The sequence below is a fragment of the Talpa europaea genome (assembly GCF_964194135.1).
Source record: "Talpa europaea genome assembly, chromosome: 7".
Lineage (NCBI taxonomy): Eukaryota > Metazoa > Chordata > Mammalia > Eulipotyphla > Talpidae > Talpa > Talpa europaea.
Genome location: NC_140074.1, coordinates 2,222,376 through 2,247,066, shown reverse-complemented (window position 1 = coordinate 2,247,066; position 24,691 = coordinate 2,222,376). Strand labels below are relative to the sequence as shown.

General features: G+C 45.5%; 1 protein-coding gene across 1 annotated transcript in view; it reads right to left on the bottom strand.

Annotated features, from left to right (window-relative positions):
• SETX (senataxin) overlaps positions 1 to 24,691 on the bottom strand; it is a gene marked incomplete at both ends in the record, with an annotated part of 52,267 nt that overhangs the window by 15,407 nt on the left and 12,169 nt on the right. Inside the window, 12 exons of the mRNA XM_084236295.1 lie at positions 620 to 735; positions 920 to 1,021; positions 4,241 to 4,397; positions 4,862 to 5,029; positions 5,876 to 6,108; positions 8,266 to 8,439; positions 10,448 to 10,547; positions 14,437 to 18,552; positions 19,043 to 19,130; positions 19,260 to 19,431; positions 21,741 to 21,860; positions 23,469 to 23,688. Coding sequence (XP_084092421.1) covers positions 620 to 735; positions 920 to 1,021; positions 4,241 to 4,397; positions 4,862 to 5,029; positions 5,876 to 6,108; positions 8,266 to 8,439; positions 10,448 to 10,547; positions 14,437 to 18,552; positions 19,043 to 19,130; positions 19,260 to 19,431; positions 21,741 to 21,860; positions 23,469 to 23,688 — 5,766 coding nt within the window. The remainder of the gene's footprint in view (positions 1 to 619; positions 736 to 919; positions 1,022 to 4,240; positions 4,398 to 4,861; positions 5,030 to 5,875; positions 6,109 to 8,265; positions 8,440 to 10,447; positions 10,548 to 14,436; positions 18,553 to 19,042; positions 19,131 to 19,259; positions 19,432 to 21,740; positions 21,861 to 23,468; positions 23,689 to 24,691) is intronic.

Genomic DNA, 24,691 nt, shown 5'->3' with positions numbered 1-24,691 from the left:
CTGCTTTTGTAAATAAAGTCTTATTGAAACAGCCACATGCATGCATTTGTTATATATTATCCATCTATGGTTGCTTTCATGTTACAGAAGCAGAGTTCAGTGGTTGAAACAGGCCATTTGGCTGCAAAATCTAAACATTTACTTACTTGTCCCTTTCAAAAAAATTTGTTAATCCCTGATGTTAATCCCTGATGCAAGCCACTTTTGTATATATTTTTTTAAAGATTTATTTTATACAAGAACTGGGGTACAGGCCAGATGCGCAGGAGGGTGAGAGGATTCACCAGAGACAGAGCGGGGAGCAGAACAGGCAGACTGATGAAGACACTGCTGAGGGGAGCAGCGGGCGCGACAGGAGAGGTCTGCTCGCCATGTGGGACCCTCGCAGGCCAGCCAGGATCGAACCAGCACTGCAGAGGCTGCGGACAGCTTCAGGGCGCTGTGCTCAACCACCTGCACCACCAGGGGAGGCCCACTTTTATATAATTTTTATACATAAATTATGCTATTCCACAATGAAAGAACAGACCAAATACTCATACTCAACTAGCTTGTATACCTAGGAGCTATACAACATCAATCAAGATGTGGTTGCCTGAAACAACAAATAAACGCTCACCTGCATCTCCCTACCAACCCGGCATAGAGCACGCTGGCGGGAAAGCTCATCCAGCTGAAGATCCAGGTATTCCTTTCTTCTGTGCATCTCCTGAACATGAGAAGGTAAGTCTTTTTCTAAAAAAAAAAAGTAAGAAAAAAATCATATGCTAATTCTAACACACATGTGTATATACACAGAAGAAGAAGAACCAGTTCTCAAAGCTAAACTGTTCTACAGTCACTAAATCCCCTACTGCCCAGGCACTTTTCAGCACACAAAGCATACAAAGCACAGAAGCCTGCCTGAGCCAGTACTTACTCATCCTGTGGTTGACTTGGCTGTCCAAACTGAACTTTAGGACTTCATTGTTAATAGACTTTTCTGGACCCAGACGTACTAAATTTATATCTCCGCAGTTTCCTGTTGATAAAAATATCACATTTAAGAGATTAATGAGGACAGCCACAGTGCACACATATAAACAGACATATCACAAACAGATATAAAGAAACACGTTACTGATCAGAGAAGGGAGCGATCATGAACTAATGAACAAGACAGTTGGCACTAGAGGCTCATACACACTTAAGGTGTTCTCCACAACAACTCTGTAAGGCATGTACCTTCCATTTCTACCGAATAAGAGCTAGCGAGGTCACATAAACAGTAATTTGCAGAGGTACATATATGCTTCTCAAACTATATTCTGTAGAATATTTCATGGTAGGTGGGCTATGGCAAGATAAATTAAAATAGATTTCTTAAGTACAGTATAGTCCAAAAATATGTAAAGACATATATATTAATATACAATTGAATTTCCAAAACACAATCTTATTTGAAAATTCTTTTCTGTAACCTATCCAGAGAAAGTTTTTGAAACTGTTCCACATCACCTTGCTACTGCAGAATCTAAGAGTCACAACATGCTGGAAATTCTACTACAGTATGGTGATTCAAAATACTGTAAATACCATTTAACTGGTTAGTTTATCAACTGCATTCTTATTTTAGGCAATTGCACTTTACATAAGATTTCATCTACAAATCTACCGCATTACTGGCTGTGTGCTAGCCCAACGTGACGCGCTGCGCCATCTCTTGCGCCCATGAGAGAACAGGGCTTTGTTCAGTCCACTGCCTGGAAGAGAGGCTGACACACGAGGCAGCAGGTATGCGCTGGACAATGAATGACGTCTCATCCAGCTGTCTACAGCGTAGCCTTTCCCAGTCCAGCTTGCTCTTCTACATCAAATGCCGTCTTCCCTGGCCAACATTTACTTGAAGGATTCAAGCCCATTTCTCCTCCAGAAAGGTGGACGGGATTCATCCACTGGAAACTCATCCACTATTAGCACCCAGAAATTCTCCATAAGTTAAAAGACTTCCTTTAAACGGCAGGATGAGTTCATGAGAATGCAAGAGAAATTCCCAGAGGCAAAAAACAAACAGAAAGCTGAAACCCAGAGGAGAAAGCGCCCGAGCCGCTGTGGCTTCCGTGGAACCAGGGCTGGCCACAGTCTAGGTACTATGCGTTTGCTTTTAAACTTACATTCAGTAAAATGCAGGTTTCAAAATCTCTAGTTCCAGAGCGTCTGACAGTTGTCTACACTGGCAAAACCTCCATTCCAATCAAGAGACTAAAGTCCTATAATCGGGCGCTTGTACTTTAAAGGGACCACAGAGCACAAGGGTCCGAAAGAGGAGGAATGGGGAACAGGTGCCTCTGCCTTGGTTTGCTCAGGAGCTGCCATAGCTGCTAATATGAATGACGGCAGAGCCAAAAAACCACAAATCTCTCAAACACAGTGTGAGGGAAAGAGCTGCAGCTAAGTCTGAGAGCAAAAGAAGCCTCTAGCAGGAATGCGGGGGCGCGTGGGTGTCCTGTAATTTTTCTACAGTCTGACACAGCCACTTCGTTCCCTCACTGCAGTGAACATCTCATACCTGCAGCTGGGAAACAGGCTTAAGTACAGGAATGTTCACTGTAATAAGGTTTGGAAGAACAACCAAAAAAGGAGAAAGCCCTTACATTTCTATCAAGAAACAATAAATTATATACACGAAATAGCTAATAGCTGCTAATATGAATGACGGCAGAGCCAAAAAACCACAAATCTCGCAAACACAGTTGAGGGAAAGAGCTGCAGCTGAGTCTGAGAGCAAAAGAAGCCTCTAGTAGGAGACAGATGGGAGTGGAAGGAAAAATGTGGGTGATCCCTTGAGTCAGGGATGACATGTCCCAGCATCTCCTGCAACAGATTCTGGCTAAGCTAGCAGTACAACTAGCGCTGTCTGCTGCCACTGGCCTGCTTCACCCTTTCCTCAACCCGCAACTCCCAGAGCTGACACAGCCCTCTCTGACCACAACGAGCTCTCAGGAATGGAGCCACACACGGTTAGGAACCAGGAGGAGCCTGGTCTCAGGCCTCTGAAGCAGAGTCACTGGTACCAGTCTCATCCTGCACTGCCCATTTCTTCGCCAGAGAAGAAATGAGCACCTATCATATTTAAGCTGCTCTATTTGGCGCCGCTATGCTTTGCAGTTGAAGCTCATCCTAACTGCTAAGAGGCACCGTCAGGGAACCTCAAGGGAAATAAAAGTTGGTTAGCCCCGGGAAGGCATCGGGGGCAAAGCATAAGCACGCACTCACTACAGAGGTGGAGCGTTAGAGCCAGTAAATGTGTATTTTACATCTTCCCTCGAATGTCTGGATCATTTGTGATGAGAATGCTCTTCACTAATACGTCAAGGGTACTGCAAACAGGTTCCCTCTGAGGTGTAGTTTACAGCTCTACTCTCCAGTTTAACACTCGGGCAAGCTATAGATAGCAGGGAGCTTAGGATAGCCCCGCTCTACTGATCTATCCGAGGTTCTTTTGTCTTGGTCCTTTTCATTCACGGTAAATTATGCTAGCGTCTCCTCCCTCCCCTACTTCCCAAGGTTAATTTTTAACTACTCATGAGGGTTCATTTTAGACATCACCTCCTCTGAAAGTCTTCCCTAATCCTTGCCCTGTGGAGGGCCTCCCTGGTGGCGCAAGGGATTAAGCACTGCACTATGAAGCAATCCGCAGCCTCTGCAGCATGAGTTCAATCACTGGCCGGCCAGGGAGCAACCCACATGGCGCGGCAGATCTCTCCTGTCTTGCCCGCTGCTCCTCTCAGCAGTGTGTCTCAATCAGACTGCTTGTTCTGTTCCCCGCTCTGTGTCTGGTGAATCCTCTCACTCCCGACCCCCGCATCTCTGGCCTGTACCCCAGCTCTTGTATACGTAAATAAATCAATCTTAAAAAAAAAAATCCTTGCCCTGTGGAGTTAAGGTTCATGCTAAGGAGTCTGAGATCCCCACATTCACCCCTACTCTGGGACTGCCAACTCTGCTACAATGCCCACTAACCTGGCACTAGCCCACCCACTTCCTCTGGGGACCGTCTCTTTGACGTTCCTTGGCACAGAGCCTGGCACCAAGTAAATGCTCAGTAGTATCTGCTACGTGAGTTAATGAGCTCATGCAGGTCACACCCCCAAGCTGAAGTTATTACCAGAACCAGCTTGTTGTGGGCCATCTACAGTTGCCCACACTAAATACTAAAAACAAAAACAAAAATAAATGAAAAGGCTAAGAATTACCCTACCTAAAGGATTCTTCTTGTCTTTACATTTTTCTTTGAATTCGAGGATAATTTTTTTCATCAGTTCATCAACAGCCGCGTTGGAAGGCGCACACACGAGGACACGGTTCTGTTTGATTTTGGCGTTGGAGTTCTCATCCGAATGTCCCCTCCTCTGGGTCTGCAAGTCGCCACACACACCAAACACACACAAAAAACACTGATGAGCGCTACTACGCAGCTTTAGTGTTCTCTCCTCCTACGGAGGGTCAAGTTTCCTTTATAGTTAAAAATAAAAGCAACAGCATCTGACAAATTGCTGTTAAAACTGCTGTCATAAAATCCTATCCTAACTGCTGAGCCTGACTTCCCTCCACACTTCTTTTACTCAATACTCAGTGTGCCAAAACATGGCCCAGGCACACACTCGAGATGCCACAGACGTAGCCTACAAGGAGGCCAGGAGCCCACCTCCAGGAGCATCTTCTGCTCTTCCTCTTCTGACCTTCTCTCTCTCTGCAGCCCCTTTCCCTACGTCACAGTTCCTCACGGTACCACTAAGATAGACACCAGGGAGACGGCATGTCCGCCTCATTCACACCCGCACGCGCCGCTCTCCGCGAGCAGCAGGCCCTCGCACACTACCTCTGTCAGCAGGCGGTACAGGAGGCCGACGATGGTTTTCGACTTTCCCGTTCCAGGTGGCCCATGAATCAGACAGATCTTGGCAACCGCCGGGGAGTGCTTCACCATGGCATACGCGGTCTCTATCGCCTTCTTCTGGTCTTCGTTGAAATCTCTTAAGTAGGCAGTCTGCACGGAAGACACCAGAGACAGCTGTGCCTCCCGCAGCAGCACTTGAGAAACACCCGCATGAGCTTCCTCTAACCCAAAGCTTAAAGCTTCGGCTGTGATCAGACCACACCCCAAAGTGACATTTCATCACAGAACCATTTCCATTTCGAGAAAGTCACTTATGATGGCCATAGGCTTTCAGACCACCTACAAATACAACTGTGTTTTACTTGTGATTCTTACAAAAATGACCATAAGTCACGCCCTAACTTTCTTCTATTTATTCTTTGGTTCTTCCCATTTGAATCAGTTCTGTCCTTACATAGCAAAAACATTCCAAGACTTCCTTTCCCAACACGATGTGACCCAGCGAGAGAACACTCTCAACTCCTAACCTCGGAGTCCCTGAGCTTTCCTCGGAGAGAGGACTGACTAGAGAACACCCGAGCGCACCCCAGGGCACGGCAGGGCTTCAATATGATGACTTTCCTTCTGTCTTTCTCTGTGTTCATTTCTGGGACGTATGGACAGTTCTTACAGTGAGAAATATGTGTTCACACAAAATGACAACCTGATCTTCACACTTAGAACAATACCTGTCAATTCTCCACATCAACCTTTCAAGTGTAAAATTAACTCCATTAAAACTGTGCCTCCTCAAGCATTTTAGTCACCTGCCACTGTCCCGTTTCATGCACATGCAATGCTTTCTTGAGCAGCCCGCTTCCTGCGGTGGGCAAGAGGCCAAGCAACCTAAGGCAGACTCTCGAGTACGAGAAAGAACAAGCACCACTGCACACAGTGACGCTCTGATGTCCTGATGTGAATGGCCTTACTTCCCATCATCCAGCGACTGCTACTCACAATTCTCTCTGACGTTGTAGTCAGCAGATCTTTTGTACTGAAGTCCATGGGGTTTGGATTCAGAACAGCTCTGGCCAGTTGGCTCTGATCACTCAACAAAGACATGGCTCTTAACTTCCTTTGTGTAGTTACCAGAGAACTGATTACAATGCATTTCACCAATTCGTTTAAGTTGACTGGCAGAGTATCTTGAGTCTGGATGGAAAGGGAACACTCAGATTTCCCGTTACGCACTGTTATCGAGGAGGAGAAAAACAACTTCAGTTACTAGTGAAGAATGGTATACAGTTAAAAAGGTTATTTAGGATTAGGTAATTTATACCTTATGTTTATTGTATGACATATTATTTAAATAATTCACTCAATAAATATTTACTGAATGCCTCCTCAGAGCCAGTCAGCATTCCTGTCCGCAGAGGCTCACTCTGTAGACGAGGAAGGCAGATAGCAAATAAAGGTGCCAGGTAGAGCCGAGTGTTCAGAGGGAGCAGAGAAAGGGGATGAGGAAAGGAGGGGCACGGATGGAGGTCACCGTCAACAGTAGTCAGGGCAAGACACTCGAGCAGAGGCTTGAAAAGCCCTTATCTGAGCAAAGACAGTTACAGGCGGAGAATCAGCAACTGCAAGACCACGTGACAGGGACACGGCTGGGGTGTTTCAGGAGCAGGGACGTGGCTAGTGTGGGGGAAGGGAATGCAGGGAGAAGGACACCAGGAGTGAAGGGGGCTCCTGATGTTCTGCTGAGTCAGGCCAAAAGCACAGGACAGCTCTGTGCTGGGAAGTGACGTGCTCTGACTTACACACTGAAAGCATCACCTTCATTGAAAGAGTGAAGAATAAACTGCAGTGGGAAAAGCACAGATGCAGAAAGACCACATAGGAGGGTCTACGTAGCTGGGGGGTAGAAGATCACGGTAGTGCAGACGAGGACAGAGACGTGGAGGTGGGGGTTGGGTTCTGGATATGCTGCACAGGAAGAGTCACTAAACTTTGCCAACGGATGAGATGGAGGCTCTGAGAGAAAGGCAGGCTCAAGGATGGGCCCGAAAAACGTAGCACAGAGGCCCCACTCACTAAGATGGGGAAACCTGAAGGAACAGCAGATGTCAGGGAGAAAACTCAAGAACTTTTGGGGCTAGTAGGTTGAAAATGTCTACTCAGTCTCCAGATAGAGGCAGTCAGACAGTTGGGCACTCAGGGAAAAAAGACAATCTTAGAAAAATTAATTTGGCCAGTGTAATAATTTCCTAGAGTCTAAAGCAGAGAGCACACTGCAGGCCTGCCGCACCCCTGATGCTGCCCACTCCAAGAACCGAGCTCCAGCCATGCTGACAACTCTGCACACTCGTCACAGTGCAGCACGACACTGAATGCCAAGGAGCTTTGTGCTGTTTTTAAAATATGATGCAAAGAAGGCAAAGGGATAATGGTATCCTGTTTTCTTCACGCAGCCAAGACTAGGATAGTCAAACAGGCAGCTTGGTGCAGAATAAAGAATGTGGACTTCGCAGCCAAACAAAAGTAGGCTTCGATTCTGGGTCCACATCAACTACTTGACATCCCTGAGCCCTGACTCCCCAATGAGCAGAGAACAGATAATTCTCACAGCTTTGCAGGGCTCGGGAGAAAAGGACACACACGCCCAGGGAAGAGCGGGCGCGCTGCCCTCTCCACGACAGGGAGAGGCTCCACAACAGCACGGACTGAACGGTGGGAACAGCGAAAGCCTCCATTTTATAACAATGAGTTAGGTCTGGCCTCCTCAGTAACAGTCGCAAAATCAAGGCTGGAATGTGATTTAAGATGTATCAGACTGTGAGAGATAGACAAGCTGCAAGCCAATACAATGACAGAGGAAGGGATGTGCCAGAGGAGAAGACATTACAAAGAAAATTTTTGTTTTTTTTTTTTTTTCATGCAAACAAGAGCTGGGGTGCAGGCCAGAGAGGTGAGGGGGTCGGGGGGGTGGAAAGGATTCACCAGAGACAGAGTGGGGAGCAAAACAGGTGGATCTACTGAAGTACACTGCTGAGGGGAGCAGTGGGGAGACAGGAGAGGTCTGCTGCGCCATGTGGGTAGCTCCCTGCTGGGGATCAAACTCAGGCCACATTGGCTGCAGATAGATTCACAGTGCTGAGACTTAACCCCTGAGCCACCAGGGAGGCCCCACAAAAGAAAGTTTTGAAGTCATAAATCTAGAGCAATAAATTCTGTTTCTTCCCAGGTGAATCTAGAAAAACTAAAGGACTGAATGGCAAGTGACCAACCCACCAACACAGGTTTGGCAGCTGCACGGCAGAGACAGGGCTGGTAGAAGAGCAATTAAAGGGGAGGAAGAGAAGACTTTACATCTGACAGACTTCTCGCCAGCGCCTCATTATGAAACTTACTGACAGAAGTGCGGCGGAATTTGTGGACATAACCACAGTAATACTCATGGGGATCTTGCATGCAATTTCTCTTCGCATCCTTCTTCTCTCCATTTAGTTTTTCAGGAACCAAAAATACCAAATCATTTTCCTTTGGATGAAGCTGCTTGGCCAGTTCACATTCCTCAAGAGAAACTGTGAGAGAACAAGGAGTCAGCGTTTATATAACTGAACCAGAATTTTAAAGGAAGTTAAAGGACAGTAAACCCTGGAACTTGGATTCAAGCCATTCCACTGCACCAGTGGGCGCTACGTGCTTCCCCATGGTCTGCGCCCGTCCCGTCGGCGCTTCAGATTCGGATTCTATGGTATAAAAGCATCTGTCTAAAGAGCTGCTACAAGACCAAAATAGAGGAAACCGCAATATTTAAAGTAATTAACCAGCTTGTTTCCTTCAAATTTAAGTTTTTAATTAGATTCTTTTGTTCCCCATTTTCACAATTTCAGGAGAAATCCAGAAACAGACTCAAGTGTATGTAAGAATTTGGAACCTACTGGTGACATGTCAAGGGGGAAAGCACAGCTGTAAAAAGAGCAGGACCTGCAAAACAGAACAAGCTCTAGAATAAGGAATTTTAGTGCCCACTGAACCCTCAAAGTCAAAAATGCTGATAAGGAAATGGAACACGTGGGGCGCTCATACACTGGGAGGGGGGCATGTATAGTGAACAACCACCTTGAAACACAGTTTGGTGGCTTCCTATAAAATGAAGCATCATGTACTACTCAACAAGCCTACTGCGAGAAGTTTATCCAAGAGAGTAATATAAACATATGTCCATGCATCCATGCTGATGTGTACATGCATATTCACAACCACTTTACTCAGAAGAGTCCAAAAATACCCCTCGCCCTTACATCATACACGAAAATAAACCCTGGATACAATGCAAAGGTCAATTTACTGGTGAACAGAGAAACAAATTGTGGTGAACAGAAACAATGGAATTCTGAGCAGTGAAAAAAAGCAACAAAAAGGTTGTGCAACAACATGAAGTAATCTCAGAAGCATTACACTGAGCAACAAAGTCAGACACAAGTACGAAGAACATTCTACACCACAGTAACTCCATTTACAGGAAATTCAAGCAAAGGCAAAATGACAGTTACAGAGACCGGATTACTTCAAGGGACAGGAAGTGAGGAGAGGACTGAGCACAACTTAAGTTTGATAACTGAAAGTAAGCTGGATATTCACACAGCTGAAAGGTGGAAGCAGTCCACACGTCCACCAGCTGATGAACAAAATAAATGTGGCACACCCACACACGTACTAGTCCCCCACAAAGAGGCGTGCCATTCTGACATGTGGGGAAAACCTGTTCCTCTACTTCCCACCAGACACCTCTACCTCCACACCCGGAGGCCAGCCATGTTGCCAATCGGACCCGAGAGTCACAACCCGTGCACCCACCGCCTACTGGGCGATCAGGCGGGACAGGGAGCCCATGCGTGACAGGCAGCTGCAAATGGGCAATGTCTTACTATCTGATAACTCTGAAAGGACATCTATGATACATTAAACATAACGTCAAGCGAAGTGAGGATCTCATTTTCTTCATAGCTCTATACCCGGCGTCTAGAATCACACACTATCAGTTGGCGTGTGGTCAGGGAACACCTGCTGGATGAGTGAAAGCGTCACGAAGTAGCTAAAGGACTCCAATATCCACACTTCCCAGAGCCGAGTGCGGGGTCTGCGGGTAAGATGTAAACTAATGTGCTCACAGGGCTGGTTCTGAATGTCAAGGGCCGGTGATGATTTTATCGCTGGCCGGTATTCTACAATATTCCACAGGGCCCTACAGCACCTTCCCCAAGGCACACATATGTGCCTTCTTCCTTAAGTGAAAGGAGAGAAAATCACAAGACAGTTGATGGGTGACAGGACCAAGTACTCAGAATCTACAAACACTGTTGCCATGATGCCTATTCCCCCACCGGCTAGTGGTTAACACCATGAATTCTGTATTTGTAACTGTCCCAGTAATAACCCTCATTAACATTTTAAACATTCTGTGTAAAAAGTTACACACTCAGTTTAGGAAACATTATCTCCCATATATTCAAACAATGATGTTTCCTCTTCAGTGAAAGGCTCCTATGATTATATAAGGCCCAAGTTATACACAAAAGAACTTACCCACCAACTCCCAGCTTTTTTCATACTCAGTAGGAAATTTTCGGACATGCAACTGATAGAATTTCTCTTTATTTGGAGAACTGATCCATTCCTGGGCCACCTATACAAAACAAATTAGGAAAGTTAAGATATCCTGGAAAGCAAATGCCAAACAGTAGAAATGGCCAAAGTGAGCTACAGTGAAATGTAAAACCTAGACTTCCAAGAGACAGAAACATTAAAAACTTCTTTTTAACATCATACTGGAAGTTCTACTTAGCACTATGCGATAAAAAGCTTTCTAATTGGAAAAGAAAAAATAAAACTTTCTTCAAAGATATGATTATCTATGTAGATTGAAAAAGAAAAAAACAGTGCCAGAATTAATACACAGAGCAAGACTGCAGGACACAAAGTAAGATGGGTTAATCACAGCTCTATCTAACATACAAATGTAATTAGAAATTAAAAATATAACCATTTACATGAACACCTCCTAAAAGGGCATTTTTGGGTATAAATCTAACAAAATAAGTATAAGATCTAGGAGTGAAAAACAGGACACTCTGATGAAAGCATTAAAGAGGAACTGAATAGAGACAAGGTCCACGGTCACAGTCAGGAAGACGCAACGCTGTCAAGATGTCAAATTTTCCCAACTTAACCTGCAGATTCAATGCAGTCCTAATCAAAACCCCAGCAAGCTGTCAATTAGCTGGTTCTTTTAAGGTAGAGCAAAGTGGAGCAAAGATGGTCTTGTAGTAAAGGTGCTGGAACAACTGGACATTCATATGCCAAAAAATGAAGCTAGATTCAGAACTTACACCCTTCACAAAAATTAACTCAATATGGAACATAGTTTGAATGTAAAATACAAAATGAGTCACGCGCCACATAACAACACTCAGTCAACAGCAGGGGCACCTGACAACACGGGGTGTGCAGTTAAGTACACCCATGACATTCACAGAAGGACAAAACCCCCTCATGACACCTCTCAGAACATACCCCTGGTTAATCGAGGCATGACTACATGGAAGGCCTGGGAGCCCCGAGCAGAAAGCCCAGACGACCCTGGGTATGGTATGGAGGTGTCTTTTCATACAGAACACCAAAGGCAAGAACCATGAAAGTAACAACTGACAAGTGAGACTTTACAGAGAAATTAAAATTTCTCTATAACAGACAATCTCAAAAGAATGGAGACAAGTAACAGACTCGGAGAATATATTTGCAAAAGACACAGCTGATAAAAGACTATTAACCAAAGTATACAAAGAATTCCTAAAACTCAATAAAAAGAAATGATTAAATGAGACATGCACTGCACACCCATCAGAACGGCCAAAATCCAAAACGCTGACGTCACCAGATGCTGGTGAGGATGGAGTGATGGGACTCATCAGCCATTGCTGAGGGGAATGCAAAATGCGCCTCTAGTCACTTCGGAAGGCAAATTCCTATAAAACTAAACAGTCTTGGGCCCCCTTGGTGGCACAAGAGGTTAAGACGCAGCACTATGGAGCTATCCGCAGCCTCTGCAGCACAAGTTCAATCCCTAGCCGGCCAGGGAGCTGACCCACATGGCGAGCAGACCTCTCTTGTCTCGCACGCTGCTCCCCTCGGCAGTGTATTTCAGTCCTTCTGCCTGTTCTGCTCCCCACTCTGTTTCTGGTGAATCCTCTCATCCCCCCACCCCACACCTCTGGCCTGTGCCCCAGTTCTTGTATATATAAATAAATTTTAAAAAACAAACAAAAAAACCCCTAAACAGTCTTAATGTCTAATGCACCAACTGCACCACTCGATTTACCCCAATGGACTGGAAACTTCTATCACACAAAAACCCAACAACTTCATTCATAACTGTCAAGATTTGGCAGCAACCAAGATGTCCTCTAGCAACTGACTGGATATACTGAGGTACACCCAGACAAGGAAAGATTATTCAGCAGTAAGAAGAAATGAATTACAGGCCTCCCTGGTGGTACAGGGGTTAAGCACAGCACTATGAAGCAATCTGCAGCCTCTGCAGCACGAGTTCCATCCCTGGCTGGCCAGGGAGAAACCCACATGGCGTAACAGACGTCTCGTCTGCCCGCTGCTCCCCTCAGCAGTGTATTTCAGTCAGCCCCCCTGTTCTGTTCCCCACTCTGTCTCTGGTGAATCCTCTAACCCCCCCGCACCTCTGGCCTGTACCCAGTTCTTGTGTGCATAAATAAATAAATCTTAAAAAAAAAAAAAAAAAAGAAATGAATCGTACAGCCATGAAAAGACACAGGAAAACCTATTGTGTATTACAGGAAGGACGCCAATCTGGAAAGCTGTATGATTCCAATTACGTGTCACCCAGGAAAAGGCAAACCTATGGAGGACGTGGAGAGAGTGGAAAAGTCAGTGGCTGCCAGGGATTAGGGAGGAGGAAGAGATGAATATGCGAAGCACATTCTAATAAGACAACAGCAGACACAGGTCACACGCTGGTCACCCCAGAGTGACACCAAGAGTGGGCTGCAGACTGGCGGCAACGGTGAGAAGATGCGGGCTCTCCTATCTGAACACAGGACACAAGTACCAGTCTGGGGCGCAGAGTCACCAATGGAGGGCCATGAGTGTGTTTGGGAATGGGCCCCTGTACCCCTGCCCAATTTTGCCGTTAACCTACAGCTGCTTTAACAATTCTTTAAAAATTGTGCCAGAATGACACACTGTCCAATTCAGAAGCCGTTAGTCACACACAGCTCTTTAACTTTAATGTCACTCTGACTAGCCACATTTCCATTTAAGTGTCTTATTACATACTCAAGGTTTTTTTTTTTTTACCTTTTTTTTTTTAAGAAGTGGAGTACAGGCCAGAGTTGCGGGGGTTGAGAGGATTCACCAGAGAGTGGGGAGCAGAACAGGCAGATGGACTGAAATCCACTGCTGAGGGGAGCAGCAGGTGAGACAGGAGAGGTCTGCTGCGCCCTGTGGGTTGCTCCCCAGCAGGCCGGGGATCAAACTCACACTGCAAAGGCCACAGACAGCCTCACAGCGCTGCACTCAACCCCCTGCGCCACCATGGAGGCCCTCAAGTTTTTGTTCTTAAGGAATTTGAAAAACATAAGTATCTACTTCCTGTCCCCTTACCTGCTTTGAGAACACCAAGAAACACCCTTCACGGCGCACATGGATATTTACGCCAGCACTACAGCCGTTTACACCAGCACTAAAGCTGTTTCCCGAGGTTCAAATTCAACTCGGACCCCGCACTTTACCTGGCAATCCAGTCAGGGCCCAAGGCTGAGAGAGCAGAATGGACACGCTGAGGTGGGGGAGGCAGTCAGAGGGGAAAAGCAGTGCTCTGAGTAAGAAACTGGGAAGATGTCTACGGAGCAGCTTAGGATTTACTGTTTTGTGGCGTTAAATGCACTTTCCCCTTTGCCACTTCCCCAAGAAAACGCCAGGGAAGGTTATCCCTGCTTGTTTCCTTTTTTACTTTTTTTTTTTAGATTATTTATTTATACAAGCACTGGGTACAGTCAGATGCATGGGAGGGTGAGAGGATCCACCAGAGCCAGAGCGGGGGAACGGAACAGGCAGACTGACGGAAATACACTGCTGAGGGGAGCGGAGCAGCGGGCGGCAGGAGAGGTCTACATGCCATGTGGGACCCTCCCTGGCGGCCCTGGGGATCAAACGGGCAGCTTAGCGCACCCAGGGGAGGCCCTTGTTTCCTTTTTTAAATGCAGATGGAGACCATCTCCTCGGAGAAGCCTCCCCTTCTCTTTGAATGAAAAGCACCATTTCCTCCTATGCTGCTGACACAACAAGCTCCAGCAGGGCAGACGTTAAGAGGTGTCCCCTCAGCCACCACCCCTGAGGAGAACCTGGCTAGAGCGGCTGTGCAGCCGGAAGTCTACAGACTACATCCAAATCAAGAGGAGGTCAGTTACTTTAACTGCACTCCGCACTCAGCTCAAGCAGCAACTGCACACGGCACGGTGTACCCAATTAAAACATATACTTACTGTTTCAAAAGTATTCAGTATCATCAAAGGGAAAAACACATTAAAATATTCTCTATAATCTTGAAATCTGACCGGCACCGGTCTGCAGACGGAATGACACAGGCTCGCGGGAGGCCCAAACTGATCCAAAGTCACAAACATGTCGTATTTCCACTTCAAGACCTCCTTCACGAAGGCGTCCGAGATGGACTGCGACGGCAAGAGAATGTTGCCTGAAGAGGCCGGGGAGAAAGATCTGCTTTCAGCAAAGGGAAGCCTGTAGGGCGGCCTGCCGGCGGCGGCCGGAGTCTGAGAAGGAAGGACGCTGCACAGGCTCTTCACCTCCGCCACCGGCTTTGGGGGCCCGAGGAAGGCTGGCTGGGGCGCCTTCACGCTGGACTGCACCCCGCTGGACTTGGTTTTTAGAGCTGGTGGGAGCGCGGCGTCGCTTTCCAAAGACCTGGAAAGGTTAGCACTTCGTGAGGTACAGCAGAAAATCTTCGTCCTGGAAGGCCTCAGGGGTTTAGAGGGCGGCAGGGGCAAGGCAGGCTTACGGAACACATCCTCATCCGCGGCTCTGGCCTCAGCGTGCGTTGCGCAGCCGTCGCCATGGGCTCTTGCGGCTTCGTTACAATCTCTGTGCTTAGACGTCCGGCTACTCGGAGTCTCCACCTGAGGCCGGCTGAGAGGATGTGTGCCCACCTGAATGGCATCTTTCCCCTGGGCCGGCTCAATCTCCATCTGCGAGCACAGATCCATGTCTTCAGGATCGTTCTGTGTTAAAAACAAACTATCGTCCTCCATGTCACTGCCAGCCTCGGGTTCTGGTTCTTTCCGAGTGGCCAAGTGTGTGGCGCGGGTGCCTCCACCTGCAGGGCCCGCTGAAGTAGAGGCCGCTGCCTCACTCGCCAGGATTCTTCCATTTAGCACCACAGAATTACACCGGTTTGAAAGAGACGTGTCATGGGTCACCTCAGAAACATGCTTTGCTCTCATGGGTTCTGGCTCAGAAGACACACATTGTATGAACTGCTTTCCATTACTGGTGGCAGCTGCTTTAGCTCCTCGCTTATAATCTGACCCACGGGAGTCCGATGCAAACATGTCATAACTCTGGGCTGCGCGGGGCTCTGCATTACCATTATCAAAAAGTTCTTGTCTACTGTGCTGTGATTTGGGTCTCACCTGCCTTCGCAACTGAAGATCTTGACTTGTCAGCAATTTCTTATTATTTTTAGCAGAGAGAGTCTGAGGAGAGATTAACTTAGTCTTCTTTCTGATATCCACTGCTCCCACATTCTTGCCGTGGTCACGTAACTGCACTATGTACTCCATAGACCGCTGAGACAACTCAAATGCCTTGCGAGGACCCTTTTTAAGGCGAAATTTCTCAGCTGTTGACGCAGGTTCAGGACACTGACGAGCTTTCTTTGGCGGCACAATAGCAGGAGTTGTCCTACAAGTGAGGTAACTGGAATTTCTGTTCGGGCCTTTTTTGGTATCTGAATGTGTTTTCTTAGGTTTAGAGACGCGGACTCTCCTAATGGGTCTGGAGTAACTACGCAGCTTTGGAGAAGACCTCTTTAGCGGAGCTGCGGCGGCTCTCTCCGTACTTGAACTGGGAGTTACAGTCTTTACGTCGATAATTTTAAAATCATTTTCAGTCAGATCTCCCTCATTGAGACTATCAGCTTGGTACTCATCGTTGGCAGAGGAAGACCTTACAGGATCTTGGTCCACAGATTTGTCAAATCGTTTTCTCTTTGGCTTTTTTACTTCAACTTTGCAAAATTCCCCAACAGAAATACTAACGCTCTGTGCTTCTGCGTGTTCTTCGGTGCCCTCTTTTTCCATGACCTCTTCAGACGCGTAACCGGTATAAGCCCACTGGTTTGTGACAGCAGGTTTACAGGTCAGACCGGACTTTTCTTCATCCTCTTGAGCTGAATGCTTGTCATCCAGTTCCTGATCTTGCCAAACTGAAAACACTTTATTTTGACTTTCAAACTCAAACATCTGAGAATCAGATTCTTCAAGCTGCAAAACAGATTTAGTCTCTTCTTCCTTTATCACCCTTTCCACTCGCGTGTCAGAGATCGAAGCACGCTGCCCCAGACACTGCTTCTCTAGGCACATTTTATCTTGTCTAATGCGGTTTTCAAAACCCAGCATTCTCTCGTCGTCATCATCAGAATCTGAAATAATAATAACCTGTCCGCAGCGGCCTTCCGCAACAGCGTTCTGGTTCGTTACAATACCATCTTTCACTTTTCCTTGTAGAGGGGACAAGCTCTTTTGAGTTGAATCTGAAGGAAATTTAATAACACTGGCTTGAGCTATTAAAGATAATTTGTGGAGGTCTCTGTCTACCTGTGAATCCGTTAAGGTGTCAGACTTAGGACTGGCGCTAGAGGCCTGCTCTCTCAAGTCAGGAGAAACCTGATCAGCACTCTGATCACTTTCCTTATCTCTTTTTTCAAACACAGTCAAAGGATCTTCAAAGGGAGATGTTTTCTTTAAGAAAGTATTGGTCATTTCTGTAAGAGGGACCAGATCTTTATCACCAACACGGCAGTCCTGAACTTGACCGCTGTTATCATGGGAAGAGAAAATACCTAACTCCAATTGTTTTTTCAGCAACAAACTGTTTTGAGACTTCTGTTCTCCATTTTTATCATCCAGAATACCATTAGGGTGTAAACCCAGATTGTGTATAAAGCCATCCCCTTTCTGACCTGCTGCATCTTTCTTTGAAAAGAAACTCTCAATGTCTGAGTGAGTCAGGTTTTCCTCTAAATTGATAGCACTGCCAACCAGAGTACTTTTCCGGTGCTGTTTCTTTATTACGTGTGATAACTTAGCACAGCTATCATCTTTTTGTGCCTTCATTTTTGTTTCTGAGGTTTTGCCACGAGCATCATCCTTTAAGAAGTCTTCATTTGACGTGGCCATCTTTTCCAAAGGTTTTTTGCTAGAATTAGCTAAAGAATGTGTTGATATTATTCCCTTGTCACATGCCCTTTCTGGACTATTTCTCGAAACACTACTCTTTGGCGTGTAAGAGGGATTCTCTTTTACAGACTTCTGCTTCCTTGTACTTATTCTGACTGCACCTGGAGCTCTCTCGGTGTGGTGTTTTTTACTGCTCTGCTTCAAGGATAGCTCAGCTGAGGGACGGTCTTGTAGCTTTGAATCTTTTACATAACTTTGCTTATTATCCTCTACTATAGTGCTAGTTGCTTTGACCAATACAGTCTCTTGCATTTGACATGCATCTGTTTTCACTGGTTCTTTAGAAAATGTGGGGCTGGAGTTTTCCAGACAGTGCACGTGTTTCTTAGATTTCTTCCCTATTTGCTCATTTTTTTCTTTTTTGTAAACTGCAGGAGGGTTTTTACATGCAGGAGTCAGATCCACATAAGCACAGTGTTGAGGGGCCTTGGCTTTTATGCTTTTGATAATTTGCCTTAAGCAGGTCTGTAATTCCAGGGTTTCCCGACTAGTCAACTGCCAGCCCAGAGATAAATTCCCCCGCAGGAATAAGTTGAGCTTATCCCAGAATCGCTTACAAAGTGTCTGCTGCCCAAGCTGATAGCCCTCTTTGAGAAGGCTCCGGATCAGCTGCACACAAGCAAGCTGAACAGAGTTGGACGGCACCGCATGCAGTGCCAGAGAGGACACCACCGCCGCCGACCCCTTAGAGCAGTTTCCAGCTGACTTCTCCGAGCTCCGTGCGAACGCAGTGGTGGGGAGCTTGGCGCACTTCACGATGGCTTCCACCCACTGCTGGGAAGTCACCCACAGCAAATGCAAACACTTCTTATTTCTGTGTAGTTCAATCACTGACACCAAAATCAGAAGAAAAAATTCAGTCACTTTGTCACATACGACATCCGTTTGGTTGAGAACATCCTTGACTTCCGAGTGGAGATGATGGATGACCCCTGCTATGTACGCCACACCCAAGTCCTTCAGACCCATGAGGGACTGGACGAAAGGGATGAACCACAGAAACGTGCTGTTATGGACACGCATGTCTTGACCAATGTCTGACTGAAGCACGCTGGCTAATGTTTCCATCTCTTCATACATGTTAGGACAGTAATCTGGGCAAATGGCTGATCTCCACCCCGAATCCTACAATGAAAGAAAAACTGACGTTCAGATAAACAAGGAGCACTCCTGATAGGTGTGACACAAAAGCTGCCAACAAGAAAACACATTCCGCAATGTTCTTGGGTTTCTTAACGGGTTCGTCACATACTGTTTTAAATACAGGCCCCCCCTCCCCGCCCCGCCCAAGAAATCTGAAAAGTTGAATTTTGAGGTTTTCATGAACAGGTAAATTTATAAATTCTCCAGACACTATGGCCCTTTTCCATGGGTACTTGTGACTTTTTGTCATGTCACTTATCTCCCTCCCCCATAAACTCCCAGCTTCCCAAGTCCATGACAAATTAATCTTCCAAAGTGTGCACACTGAGCCTGAGCCCGCCCTCCTGGCACAGCACATCTGCTCACTCAGGGCGTCTTCATGCAGCAGTTGATTCAGAATAAAATCAGCAGGTCAGCTGTGTGAGATACTGCCCATGTGACAGCATCACTGCAAGTCTCAAATGCTTTATACCTTTTTGGTCTTTTCGGGGTTATAGTTGTACACAATCTGGCTGCAAGACACCATGTCATCCAAAAATGACTCCGGTTCATACTTGGCCCTTAAATATTAAGGACAGAAATTATTGAAATGATGCAAAAAACAAAAAGAAAAAACCCTACCGTCAAATCAGTCATGATAGACTTCTTTGTAGACGGCTTTTAAACCCTGACACGCTCACTGAACTAACCGTGCAGAGCTGTTTCGTATATTCTGGATCTCTCTGTTGTAGCTCACATTGTTGATGATGGTTTGAAAGGCCTCGATAGGATCAATAAGTTGACCCCAGACCTTAGATCCAAGGCGATCCAGAATCACCATGAAACAGTGTAATGCCGGCCAGAAAGGGTCCACACTATCATCTGAAACACAACAGAGGCATGGCCGAGTTACAAAACAGTCAGAAAAAGGCACCAGAGAAATACATCAAGAAGCATGCACTCTATGTGGGTGGCAACAAAACCAAAAGCAAAGTAACGAGTAACTTAAAGTGCTGCCAAACCATGGGTTTTTAAAAGCTGACAAATTCTTTAAACGTTTTTGCATTTTTTCAAGCAATACTATATGCCTCTCAGTCATTTTTAAATGGGGAATGAATAGCCTCAGTAGAAACTTTCTCGACCTGTCTGCCACACCCAAAACAATTAGCTCTGCAACTTCTTCCAGAACTTCATACTCCTACCCTTCAATAAATTAGAGGAAAAAAAGAACAAGAAAGGAAAACTAGATATTTACAGATCTAACCAAAGTCTACAATACAACAAATTCTGGTTTAAAATGACCCTGAACTTACATTATTTGGCTGGTGTAATGGACTGATGACGGAAATGTCCTTAACCAACGTGTAAGCAGACACAGATGCTTCATCTATCCATTCCCCAACACTTTGTTACCCGCATCTGATGCTGCTGGCAGGAACTCCCATTACTCATAAGCTCTTAGCTCTAGTGCTTCCCTGCTTCTCTATCACACACAGTGGCAAGACACCGCCCTACTCCAAGACCTTCACTGCTCCTTAATGACTCCCAGGAAAATTCAAAGTACTGGATCCTGGACTTGTAAGAGCTTGCTCTGTTGTTTCTTTGCAGTTCCATTTTTCATACTCCCACAATCATACCTTACCTACAGCAAAAGAGATTGCTGGCCTTGCCCCAATTAGGAGCCAGAATGCCGTCACACTCGGCACCACCTGTGAAGAGCCTCGTCCCCTTCACGTTTTGTTCAAATGCCTCCTCCCAAACACCACCCTCTAACACCAGGTCTTCTCAGCCCGTCACTGATTATGTGATTTAGTTCCTTTAGAACCTACAGATTTTATTTTCCTTGGATTCTTTAAGACTATTTTTTTAAAATCATAATCAGGATCTTCTCATGTACTTTTTTATCCTTTGCTGCAGCTGACAGTTACGTCTGGTGAGTGCTCATGTAAGGAAGAAAATCCTCCGTTAGGAGATGACAATTATGTAAAGTTTTAAAGGTTAGGGGAGCTGCACTAACAGGACAGAATTCTAGTTGCAAGGCACAAGGGAAGCAATGAGCAATTTATGTAGTAAATGCTGGCAAATTAATTAGTAACAATGTTATTCAGGAATAATCTAGGGGAAAAAAATCTGTGGTCAAAAAAGAATATTGTATTTCTTTTAGAATTCCCCCCAATTTATATTTATACAGTTCCCTAAAAAAAGTGAATGAGGAGGAGAAATGATGTCTTCATAGGCTCTGGGCTGCTTATCTTCATTGATTCGGTCCTTCACAAAAAGAGCACACTCAATTTCAGATCTGCCCTGATCAGTTTGACACACCCCTGAGTAAAAGGTGGGGTTCAGGGCCTCCCCGGTGGTGCAGCGGTTGAGCGCTGGGTTGCGAAGCTGCCCGCAGCCTCTGCAGTGATGGCTCGATCCCCGGCTGCTCCTCGGCCACCGGAGGAGGGTCCCGCATGGCACGCAGACCTCTCCTGCCGCCCGCTGCTCCCCTCAGCAGTGTCCTTCGGTCCTTCTGCCTGCTCTGCTCCCCGCTCTGGCTCTGGTGAATTCTCTCACCCTCCCGCACTTCTGACTGTACCCGGTGCTTGTATAAATAAATAATCTTTGAAAAAAAGAAAAAGTGGGGCTCAGTCAAGTGGTAGCTCTAGAGCTTATTTTCTAGACTGTGAGCAGCCCTGTGCAAGAGCCCTGTCTGTGATGATGGAAATGTCCTATAGTGACACTGTTCGACACAGGGGCCACGGAGCACACGTGGCTACTGAGCCTTGGAAGTACAGCGACTGGGAATGAAAAGCGGAAATCTGTAATGGCCACGTTTGGCTAGAGCCTGGAGAGCCGAAATGAAATGAAGAAGGGGGGAGACAGTGGGAGAGGGAAGGCTTTTCCTCCCATGTCATTACAGATGTATCTCCTATAGGTTCTAGTCTTGATGCTCCCACTCAATGAGTGTTTCAATATGAAAATGAAGGTTTACATCCCTGGGCTTCAGTTTCTTCTTTGAAGCAAGCAAGGTACTGAATTAAATTCTAAAGGTCCCCTTCTAATTTAAAATTCTGAATCTGTGACCAAAACTGTAACGAGTTCATTCTTTTCTCCATACTATGCACCCAAACCCTTGCAGTGACAGGGCTATTTTAAAAGTGCATCATCACCAGATCCCAAAGCATTTAGCAAATAAAGTTTATTACCATCCACTTGTCTCTCCATAGTATGAAGTATTGACTGCATGAAATCATTTTGCTTTTCTGAGCCCAACAACAGTGAATCCATGGCTTGCTCCTCGAGAATGGTCAGCAACATGCAAATACCTGTAAGATTATTTATAAAGTTTTCTTGGATTAAGTAACACTGTTCTAATGCCTTCTTTGGGGTTAGTTAGCAAAAGAATCACATAGCAGTGAGATAAAGCAGAGCAGTGTAGAGTTCCTCAAATGCTTGAGTCAAAGTTACCGTAAGTGCTCCTGAGTAACATGACAGACTCACTGGAGAATAAAACTTGGTTAGAAAATGACTAAAATGGGCCTCCCTGGTGGCGTAGTGGTTGAACACTGGTTGCGAAGCTGCCCGCAGCCTCTGCAGCGCCGGTTTGATCCCCGGCCACTGGGTGAGGGTCCCACATGGCGCGCAGACCTCTCCTGCCGCCCGCTGCTCCCCTCAGCAGTGTGCTTGGGTCCTTCTGCCTGCTCTGCTCCCCACTCTGGCTCTGGTGAATTCTCTCACCCTCCCGCGCTTCTGACTGTACCCAGTGCATGTATAAACAAACAAACAAGTAAATAAATAAATAAATAAATAAATAACATGCCTCTATAAAAAAAAAAAGAAAATGACTAAAATGACAACGATGCAATTTGTATTCCACCAAATCTGAGAGGCCTTCAATTTGAAGGCCCATTATATTTCATTTATGAATCACTGCCAGTTTTGACAAGTAAGATTTGGGATCAACGAGGGAGGCTCAACTACTTTGAGACAGTGTAGAAACTTGCTTTTTCCCCCCCCAGGAAAATACTTTACATATGGAAAAAGAAGTAACAAACTACTTTTTAAGAAATAGATCAAAGTGCCTAATACCTATCAAATATCAAAGTTAACTGCCATACTAACATTTTGTTATATCTCATATTGCTTTAAAAGATCTGCCATAGTGGGGCCTCCCCTGGTGGCGCAGGCGGTTGAGCGCCGCACTGTGAAGCTGTCTGCAGCCTCTGCAGCACTGGTTCGCTCCCAGCCAGCCAGGGAGGGTCCCACATGGTGCTGCCTGTTCTGTTCCCCACTCTGTCTCTGGTGAATCCTCTCACCCTCCCGCCCATCTGGCCTGTACCCCGGTTCTTGTATAAATAAATAATCTTAAAAAAAAAATCTGCCATAGTTGAAAACCTACCTTGAAAACAGGTGGTTTCTAGAATAAAATTTTTTTAAAAGAAATATTTATTTTATACCACCTCCAGCTATTTATTTATTTACTTATTTATTTATTAAGGATTTATTTATTTATTTATACAAGCACTGGGTACAGTCAGAAGCGCGGGAGGGTGAGAGAATTCACCAGAGCCAGAGCGGGGAGCAGAGCAGGCAGACTGACGAAGTACACTGCTGAGGGGAGCAGCGGGAGGCAGGAGAGGTCTGCGCGCCATGTGGGACCCTCACCCGGTGGCCAGGGATTGAACTGGCGCTGCAGAGGTTGCGGGCAGCTTCGCAACCCAGCGCTCAACCGCTGCGCCACCAGGGAGGCCCCTCTAGGATAAAATTTTAAAACAAGATGTGTAGTGGTGAGTGAATTTAATGACAAAAATTGGAAATTGTGAAAGCCTCTCGTCTGGCAATTTTAATCAGATTACCAAGAAATCATTTGAAGTGCAGGTTACTCAGGAGCAATGTGAAAATACAAACAATGCGTAAGTGGGAAGGACACTCACCGAGCCAGTAGTTTTTATAGTTGGTAGTGTCATACATGTGCGAGGGAAGAAGAATCAGTTTACCCTTCTCGAGGACAGAAGAAGTATAAATGTCCGGACTTTCTAAAAGCCCCAACTCTATGACCTTGAAAAGACAAGTCAAGACTTCCTGCAAGTCATAATAATCATCTCTGTCCACTTTTCCTAAGTTTCTTGCAGTCAGGATAGCCCACCGTCGAACCTAAAAGCATAAGAGATTTGTTACTTCATTCAACATGTCTACATAAAAAACCTAATTAAGAAAACAGGATTTTCTGCAGCCTAAAAGACATAATAATATGCAACGTGTGGACCTGAAACAAACCCTTACAAACTATTTATGCAATAATCATTTCTATTCATTTAAACATCGACTGGAATTATATTAAGGAATTATTACAGGTGTGATTTTTTTTAAAAAAAGTGCTTTTTATCCTATGGACAAGATGCTCTGATGTCTAAGAGCTACTCTGATCCAAAGGAAAATAGAACACTCACCATGTATTGTAAATGATAAAACTGACCAATGGCTATGCGGAGGTTCATACTGCCCCGCTTCTGTATACTTGTGTTCTTCCATAACAAAGTTTTAAAAAAGGAAGAAAAAACTGAAGAGACCTCAAAAGATATCAAGACCTCAAAAGATAGCACCTCTAAGTGGCAGTAGAGCACAGGTAAGAGATTTTAAATTTCTTGTGGGCTACAAGTTAAATTTAGTGATTGAACAAAAAAATACCAAGAGCGTCTCCGTCATAGTAAGAGTACGGTTTTACGAAATGTTAGGTCTGCATGTGTGGGCTCACTGAATGACATTTTTTACTGTAGGTTATGGTCAAAAAAAGGTTGAAAGACATAAAATAATGTACCAAAAAAATAGGCTTTTGATTTACACTATTATATAAATGTCGGATACCTCTTCACGTCTGTGTCAGTCCACCCACCCACTGCCAAAGTGCCAATACTGAATCTTACACTATAAAATAAAACATAGTATCTTCTGGGTTTTGTCTTTCTGGTTGAGAAGCTAACTGCAGCTCCTTCATAGATAGTGTTTTCTCTGGCTCCTTTGAGATCTTTCTGTCCTTAACATCCTGAGATATCAGTATTGTCCATACTGCTGATAACCCAACGGGAGAAGGGAAAAGAGCTCTTGGTTGGTACAATCAATACCAACTGCTGGCTGATAAATGTGGAGTGTGCTGGAG